Raw genomic sequence first — 9,148 nt, forward strand, 5'->3', positions numbered from 1 at the left:
TCCTTTATTTGTCCCTGTATGCCGCCCTCTCCTTTTATCCCATATTCCACTCTTTATATATACACTTTAAGAGCAAAATGATCCCGCTCATAAAGTTACATAATTGTAAAAATATCTTCCATGAACCACCAAACTCAACTCCCTGTCTCAAAGGCTGTCCAATAACCAGGTAAAATATCATCTTTTTTTTATTTCTATAACAAATTAAGAGAAATATCATTTTAATCACCATAAAATTTAATTCTTTTAGGACTCGTGGCTGCAGCTCTCAACAATATCATCTTCGAATCAACACTTACTTTCATGCCCATCATATGTTGAACACAAATACGGATGCTTTGAAAAACATGAACATTTTGGATAATTTAGGAAGGCAGAATTCTGCCATTTTTCATAGTACATATACTCACAATTCAAACCTCACTCTGCTGCTACTGCTGCTGTTCATACATTTAAAAAGCAAAGAAGCAATGGAGAAGAAATTAATAGAAAAAAAAAAGTCCTAAAACACAAATAAATTTGATGGATGCAAGTGAAAAACACTGGGGACGTCTTTCTCATCTTTATCTCCTTTTCTGTTCTTAATTCTTTAACTGTGGCACCACCTGAGCACATGCACATACACAAACTCCTTAGTCAGTCATCAAATTTGGGGACTTTGCTTTGTGAACAAAAGATCAAACCATCAAACCCACACCCATGAATGCAATTCAGTAAGGTGAAACGCAATTTGATTCGATAAGACTAAAAAAATTCATCAATGTCAGAAAAAAGTCAAGACAATCTGTTTTGTAAATATTTGAACTTTCCAGCTAACTAGGTCAGTTCACAGCACCTTGATTTTGAACCATCTCATCAGTGTCTCTAAATGGTCGAGAGAGTGATCACCAACCTGATCTTGTGATGAATCATGCGGCTGAGATGATGGTCTCATTGATCTTTTAACAGGCCTACTCTTCTTCATTTTGCTTCTAGTTTTGCCAATGAAATGTACTGCTACTGTGGGGGAGGGGGTATCCCAAAAGGCCAGAATGGAACAATGTCAAAAGAATAACTAAAAACGATTAAAAAGAAAACCAAACAAACAAGGTCTAACTCAGAGATTAGAAAGAAAAAAAAAACGCTTTCTTTTGTTATATGATAAAGTTTACCCATGTTTCACCATGGGTATATGAAGATATGTGCTAAAATGCAGCATGAAGAAGAAGAAGAAGAAAACAAAGGCCGATGATGAGAAACATTACCTGAAGTGGAATGCTTTGTCCTTGGTTTGCAATCGAGAGTGGAGTCGGAGCTATCAGGCAAGTGACGGTCGAGACGGAGATTATAGCGGTCGTTACTCTGAAGCATTGTACGGACGAACCATGCTTCCATGGAGTTCAAGAAGTGCACATGCTTCTCCTCCGTCCATGCCTCATTTCGGTTGCTGGGCACGTGCGACTCCATGCCCACCCTCGCCTTCGAAGCCAAGCCCCAAAGACAAACCTTCTCTTTCTTCTCTCGCTCTCTCTCTCGGATTCCCGAGAAACAAACAGTTGGTGGTGGGTGGGTATATTAAATTTTCTACCAATCTTCTTTTTGGGTTTCATTTTTGTTTCTGAGCCAAATCGGAGGGTTTTATATAGAGTGCAGGCGTAGGTGGTATTTCACTTTTTTATTCTGACAAAAAAACTCCAATTGACAATGGAGGAATTAAGAGCGAGTACCTAAGTTCTATACTCGCTAGTTTTCACCGACGCCTGTAACTTGGATAAATTCTTTTAAGATGAGCTACTTCCAAGGAAAATAAAAAAAGCTTATTCGTTCGCATAAATTAAAGCAGAATTTTAAAAGAAGATTTCAGAACTTATTATTACTTTTTGAATATAACAACTTATCTTTTTTATGCTTATATGTAAAAAAAATTTAAAAATATAAAAGAAATTAATTATGCTCATGTATTAAATTTGTATTCAATTAAATTTATTTTTTAATTAAAATAATCAATTAAATCCTTTCGTTAACGATTTCTATCATTCACCCTGTTGACTGTTAAAATAAATTGATGAATCAATCAGATGATGGCACGTGATAGCTTTTGGCTTTTGGCTTAATCTACTATTTTCCACATAAAATGATTAAAAACTCATAAAAATTATAAAAAATAGAAAAAAAAATCATCAAAAAATAAAAATATTAAAATTGATATAAATTTATAAAAATTATTAAAACTTATAAAAATATTAAAAATCAAATAAAATTAATTATAAAAAATCTATAAAATTAATAAATTTTATTTAAAATTTTAAAAACGTACTAAAAATCTTAAAAAACTATAAAAATATTAAAATTGATATAAACTTATAAAAATTATAAAAAAAAGCATAAAAAACTTGAATTGGATCGAATCAGTCAGTTGGACTAGTTAGCCCAAAATCAATAAGGGTATTAGTTTAGAGAAAGCCATTAGATCAGCTGACTTGGGAATTAGGTGGTTGAACTGATTTTTTTTATTTTTAATATTTTTTATCAAACAAAAATTTTATTATCCAACTACTAGCATATGCCAGAATGAAATATTCAGACCAAGATTTTCATAATCAAACCGAAGGCCGAAACGGTCAAGCCATTGATTTGTCAATTCAACTAGTCCATCCAGTTCAATAAAATAAAACATTAAAAATTGAATAATAAAAAATATTAAAAAGATCAGTTCAATCACCTAGTTCCTAGGTCAACCAATCTAATGGCTTTCTTCGAACCAATTCCCTTATTGATTCTTTTATAGTTGTTATGAGTTTATATAAAGTTTAATAATTTTATTATTTTTATAAAATTTTAAATATTTTACATATGTTTTATTAATTTTATAATTTTTATAATTTTTTTAGGTTTTTATATTTTGATAATATATATAAGTTTATATCATTTTTTGTCGCATCCCAAAAATTGGGTTAGTATCAATGTTTGTGAAACCAAGAGTGGTCACGCCCCGATTTAAAATGTTACCATTATGCATTTGCTAAATAAGAAAGTTATTGGCCTAATGGTTAAGTGTTAGTGAATTTGTCCTTGAAACTCAGGTTCAAATCTCTTCCCTTGCATCAATTTTATTTTGTGAAAATTTGCTCCAAACCCTAGCAAGTGTCACGCCTCGTTTTAAGAATAAATATTGTAAGAGTTTAAACAAAATTGAGTATCTTGCCTAGCGGTTAAGTAATGTAGCTATCCCTAGAAATCCCAAGTTTGAGCTTGGTTCCTCCAATTTTATTATTTTCGACAAACTAGGTAAAGTTACAGATTACCATGGATTTTGTTTTGGGTTTTCCTTTCAATATTACTAAGAAGAACGCAGTCTGGGTGCTTGTAAATCGACTTACTAAGTCAACCCATTTCCTATCTGTGCGCAAAAATTATTCGTTGGAAAAATTTGCAAAACTCTACATATCTAAAATTGTGCGCCTCCATGGCATACCAATGTCCATAGTGTCAGACCGAGATCTAAGGTTCACATCGAGGTTTTGGAAATAGCGGCAAGAATCTTTGGAAACAAAGTTATGGTTCAGTACCGCCTTCCATCCTCAGACGAATGGGCAATCAAAAAGAGTAATTCAAGTTCTCGAAGATATCTCGGAAGTTGTGCAATAGGTTTTGGAATTAACTAGGAAAATATCTTCCATTGGCGAAGTTTACATATAACAACAATCATCATACCAGTCTAGGAATGTCGCATTTTGAAGCATTGTATGGAAGAAGGTTCAAATCTCCCACCTATTGGCTAAAGCTCAGTGAGAGAAAGATAATTGGTCTTGACTTGATACAAGAAATAGAATAGAAGGTTTCGATCATTCGAACTCATTTAAAAGCTACTCAAGATCGACAGAAGGCCTACGTTGATAGAAAAAGAAAGAATATTTCGTTTGAAGTATGAGACAATGTATTTTTGAAGGTTTCTCCCTAGAAAAAAGTTATAAGATTTGGAAAAATAAGGAAACCTAATCTCATGTTTTATAGAACTATATGAGGTGATGGAGTGAGTTAGTCTAGTGGCGTATAAATTGGCACTACCGCCAGAACTTTCGAATATTCATAACATGTTCCACATATCCATGATGAGGAGATATTGATTGAATCCAAACCATGTGGTGCAAGTAGAAACTCTAGAAGTAAAGCCTAACCTATCTTATGAAGAAGAGCCTGCTCAAATTTTGATAAAAGAAGTGAAAGAATTGAGAAATAAAAGAATTCCACTAGTAAAAGTGTTGTGGAGAAACCAAAATATGGAAGAAGTCACCTGGGAGAGGGAAAGTTTAATGATAGAGCAATACCCTCAACTATTCGCAGGGAAGAATTTTGAGAATGAAATTTCCTAAGTAGGAGAGAGTTGTAATGGCCCATTCGGCATATATCATATTGATGTGTTGTCGGTGTATAATCGAGTAAGCCAAAGTAGAAATGGGGTGAATTATCAGCTAAAGTGTTGGGTTTGAGTGTTGTGTGAATTTGTCAGCACACCCTTTTGAGAGATACCTTGTTGGAATTCTCCATTTGCAAACTTTATAGTTTGGCGAGTTCCAAGGTTTGGTGGACTCTTTTATGAGGTGATCCGCCAACCCTAGATGTTTTGGGTGAACTTGCTAGTTTGCAGAGCGATAGAATTATTTTACATGGAAACGATAGCTCGGTGAGTATCGTTAGAGTCTAGTTGAAACCTAGTTGGAATTGAACTAGATACTGTAGATGACAGTTTGATATGTTTAGATAGTTGGATGACCTATTTAGTTGGTTGCTTAAGTGTACAAGCAATGTTTTACCACTATGATTAGTGGTAGTAGTTGCATTTGGTAAAAGATTAGATTTCAAATATTATTAGGCAAGCTTAGTTACAGATTTCAAGGGCGATAGTGGGATCTTTTACCTTCCCACTAAGTTTATTTTATGCTGTCTGTGCTATAAAATGATGCATATAGCCAACATGTTTCTCTATGCTCTTCCATACGTCTTTAAAATTTTTAGTTATCTTTTGCTAGAGGAGACAAGGAAGGTTTCTAGAAGCTTGTCAAATGCCATTGATAAGTACCAGCTGACTGGTAATTTCTTGAAAACCCTTAGGATGACATTGAGGGAATTTACGTCTTTGCATTAATGCATGCATAATCAATTTTTAGTAGATAAATGGTTTGATAATTATGATTTTTTCTTATTTAGCTCAAAAAGCTAGAAAATGTCCAAACAATTGAGGTAAAAGACTAATAAAGTAAATTTTACCCTGAAGTTTCTAGTGAGTTCCTTATTATTTCCTTTGAGTTGTGAAAATTCTATGATATGTGGATCGTGAAAGGTAAGTTGTCCCTAATAAAGATGGGTCGATGTGTCTTGTATTGACGAGTGTGTAATAAATTCGTGTTGTGTGTGTGAACATGACCATAGTCGAGGTAAAAATAGCCACCTTGTGTCTAAACCTAGTACCAGACTATTTGTGACATGTGAAAAAGTAGAAAAAAGCATTATTTGTAGTGCCTCCGATAAGGCAACTTTATTGCAAACCAGACAGGCAGATCACGAGCCGACCTTGTGGGAGAACACATGTTCAATTTAACAAGGAATATGAATATTAAAATGATTATGGTTGATACACAATTCTGATTTCTGAAATATGAGTTTGAGGCTAGCATAAAGTTGGGTCATAAGTAAACATACATGATTGAGAGAAGTATGTATAAGTTGGTGGTATGTATCTGTCAAGGTACTATATGTATTATGTTGGCGAAGTGTTGTCGCCAAAGAATTGTACTGGCTGTAACAGCCCAATTTCAGTGGTGTTAGAAGCAGTGGTTTTGGGACCATAATTTTGATGAGTGATTTATTATTTTAATATTTATTTAATATTTAAGGGATTATTTTAAAGTTTTATTAAAGTTTTGTTAAGAAAATTTGAAGTTTAAATATTTAATTAGGTACAAAGGACTAAATTGAAAAATATACAAAAGTTGAATTCTATTAGTTAAAAAGGATAAATCGCTATGGAAAGGAAAGTTAATGTGCTTAGATAGTAAATATACCTTAATTAAGTTAGTGGATAGTTATGGACAAGGTTTTATTGAAACTTTTATTAATTTTAAGGTTAAAGCAGTAATTTAGTAAATAAGAGAAAAGTTAAGTAAATAAAAGACAAAAGAAAGATGTTATCTTCTCCATCTTTGTTTATACAACCTAAAATAGCCATTAGAGAAGAAGAAAGGTTCGGTCAAGCATTTTACTCTTGCATGGTATGAATTTAAACCCCGTTTTTAATTATTTTTATTTTTTTGAGTTCGTTTTAACTTAATCTAGCTGGCCTGAGGATTAATTTACAAAATTTTTAGGGGTTAAGGGACTTCCATGGTTGTTTTTTTTTAATATGTTTTGAAGTTATTTGATAGATTATTAATCTTGGTTGTTAAACAAACTTATTTTGTTAAATGATTTTTGATGAATTTGAAATAGGGATTAAATTGTTGAAAGTGTAAATTCATGGGTTTTATTATGAAATGTTGGTAATTATGGGTTGTTCCAAGGTCCCTTGTAGCATTGGTTAATATGGATTTAGGTTAAAATGATTAATATTCAAGTTATGAGCTTAAGAACTAAATTGTGAAAAGTTAAAATATTAAGGGTAATTTTGTAATTTTACATAAATATGAATTATGAATTGAATTGAATACTTGAAGTACTTAATTGAATGAAATTATCTATTTATATCAAGATAAACAACAGTCGGACTTAAATCGAGGGAAGGTGAAAGCTTCGGATTAGTCTAAAATTATACTTCTACGAATTTAGTTGTCGAGGTAAGTTCGTATGAATTATAATCGTATTAATGATAGCTAAATTGATTATTTACTATATTGTGTTAATATAAACGGAATTGAAAATGTTTATGTATCAGTGTTTTAAGTAATTGACGAATAACGAATCCCGTTTGAACCTTAAGAATTCTTAGGATACGAATGACATGTCATTAGGGATTTCATGTTTCGGGTGCTAGTATTAAATGTCCTACTGATGGCTGAGGTCCTGCATTTGTTGCAGATTCTCCACAACTCGTGTGAGCAGCATCGTGTAGCTAACATTTCGACCCACAGCTCGTGTGAGCAGTCCCATTTCATAGCTCGTGTGAGTATTGATGTAAAGGAAAAGTTACGGTTATATGTAAAGGCACACAATGTGTGAGCATTCTCAAGTATCCAATGTAATTCTAGATGGTTCAATGGGTAAGTAAAAGAAATCGCATGGTAAGTATATAAATGAAATGATTCATGATCTTATGAAAAGGTTGATGAATTAAATTATGTGTATATGAAATTTACTTACTATATGTTTGAACTCATATGTATCATGGATGAACCTACAAACTTGTGAGTTTGATGGTGCTTGTATAGGCTTTTACTAAACTTATGGTCTTGGTAATGATATTATGCTTATTCTATAATTTGTGTTAAAGAAATGGTAAGTTATGTTTGAGTTTATACGGGCTTACTAAGCACTAGTTGCTTACGTAGTTATTTTTCTTTGTTTTATAGATTATTAGAAGCTCGATCGATTGAAAGCTTGTCGGGGATCAATCACACTATCCAGCTACCATTTCGGTAATTTTTGAGTAATTTGGCCAAGGTTATGTATAGGACCCCTTTTATAATGGTATTTCTTGAATGTGTAATGGTTGATTTGGTATGTATTTGGTTTTCAAGTTTATATTTAGTTTGATGAGCTTTGGAACCTTGGCAAGTTAAGTCATTTTGGCCATTCTTAAGTGCTTGTATATAAGACTCTTTTGGTATGTTTGTGGTGGCATGTAAATGGTCATTTGTGATATCATTTGGTAGAAAAATGAACTAGGTTTTGTGCTTGAAGTATGGATATATTGATTTGTTTGGTTAATAATGTTTTGGTATAAATGTGGTGCCTTTGAATGGCATACTGGTTATATGAAATATGATGTTTGAAATGGTATGTTTATAAGTGTTTGAATGATGTTTAAGTCAATTGAATGTGTGCACAAATAGGATGGATGGCTAGGTGTGTTTTGGCCTTGAAATGACTTATTTTTAGGGTCAAATTATGGATCACACAACCTGGGACACAGGTTGTCACACGGCCTGGCGACACAACCGTGTGTCATTTGTAAATTGTTAGTGTATCATGTCACTGTGTTACACGACCTAGCACACGTCCTGCGACACGGTCGTGTGTTGCAAGTCAGAGAGTTACACGGCCTGCGACACGGCCGTGTAACCTAACTCAGTGAGTTACACGGGTTGTGACACAGCTTGGGCTATGTCACACGACCTAGCCACACGGCCGTGTGACCCCTGTTTTCAAAATTTTCAACTTTTTCCCAATTTTTCTGATTTGTTTTTATTTAGTCCAGACTATTTCTAAACTATTTTTAGGGCCTCGAAGGCTCGAGTTAAGGCCCAAATGTATATGTTTGATTTTTTTAATGTGATTTACTTAAATAATGTTAAATGATTTTATTGAGATGCTTTGAGGTAAAATGTTATTTCAATTGTTCGGTAATGCTCTGTAACTCTAACCCGGCGATGGAGACGTGTTAGGGGTATTACACTGGCAACTTGGCACAATGTGTCTATATGACTAAGTCTCGAAATTGTCTTTATTTTTGGGTTTACTATCGATAACTTGATAATCATTCTGCCTCTATTTGGAACTCACTGAGTTCAATTGAATTTACTCTGTTACTTTTCTTTCCCCAGCTTTTGAGTAATGGAAGAAGACCAATAGAAGGGGATTACGCCAGAGCTACGTCTGCGAGTGAACCACTTGTCTATTTTGTATCATGCATGGCTAGTTGGCAGATGGCATATATAAAAGTTTTGTACTTAACTTTTGTTTTTACCCCACAATCATATTGTTTTTGTCTTAAAGTGAAACTGCCCCTTATTATACATGTGTATACCAAACTCCCTTGATTTGCATATTACAAACTTGCATTTTCTATTAAGTGTATTTGCCATACATGACAGTGTATGATTTAAAGATTGCCTTTATTAATTCCTATTACTTTCTTCAAGGATACGTTACTAAATGGGCCAAGAATAATGGTCTTTCACTAAAAAGAGAACCCTTACAACTGATTTCTCAAAGATTTAAATTAAGCCAAAGGATT

At 33.2% G+C, this 9,148-nt stretch overlaps 1 protein-coding gene across 2 annotated transcripts; it reads right to left on the minus strand.

Moving 5' to 3' along the window:
• Positions 1-334: 334 nt before the first annotated feature.
• LOC107917612 (uncharacterized) lies at positions 335-1,792 on the minus strand. Of its 2 annotated transcripts, none has more exons than XM_016846933.2 (3): positions 1,245-1,792; positions 893-999; positions 335-605 (listed from the first exon to the last, which is right to left on the minus strand). In XM_016846933.2, exons 1-3 carry the CDS (start codon positions 1,444-1,446, stop codon positions 582-584), a joined length of 333 nt encoding a protein of 110 aa, XP_016702422.1. In that variant the 5' UTR covers positions 1,447-1,792; the 3' UTR covers positions 335-581. The 2 variants fall into 2 exon arrangements, with proteins under 2 accessions (XP_016702422.1, XP_016702427.1); XM_016846938.2 differs by having other exon boundaries at positions 893-996; positions 1,245-1,750.
• Between the last annotated feature and the right edge of the window lie 7,356 nt (positions 1,793-9,148).

Source organism: Gossypium hirsutum, chromosome D08, assembly GCF_007990345.1.
Source record: "Gossypium hirsutum isolate 1008001.06 chromosome D08, Gossypium_hirsutum_v2.1, whole genome shotgun sequence".
In the NCBI taxonomy this organism is placed as follows: Eukaryota; Viridiplantae; Streptophyta; class Magnoliopsida; order Malvales; family Malvaceae; genus Gossypium; species Gossypium hirsutum.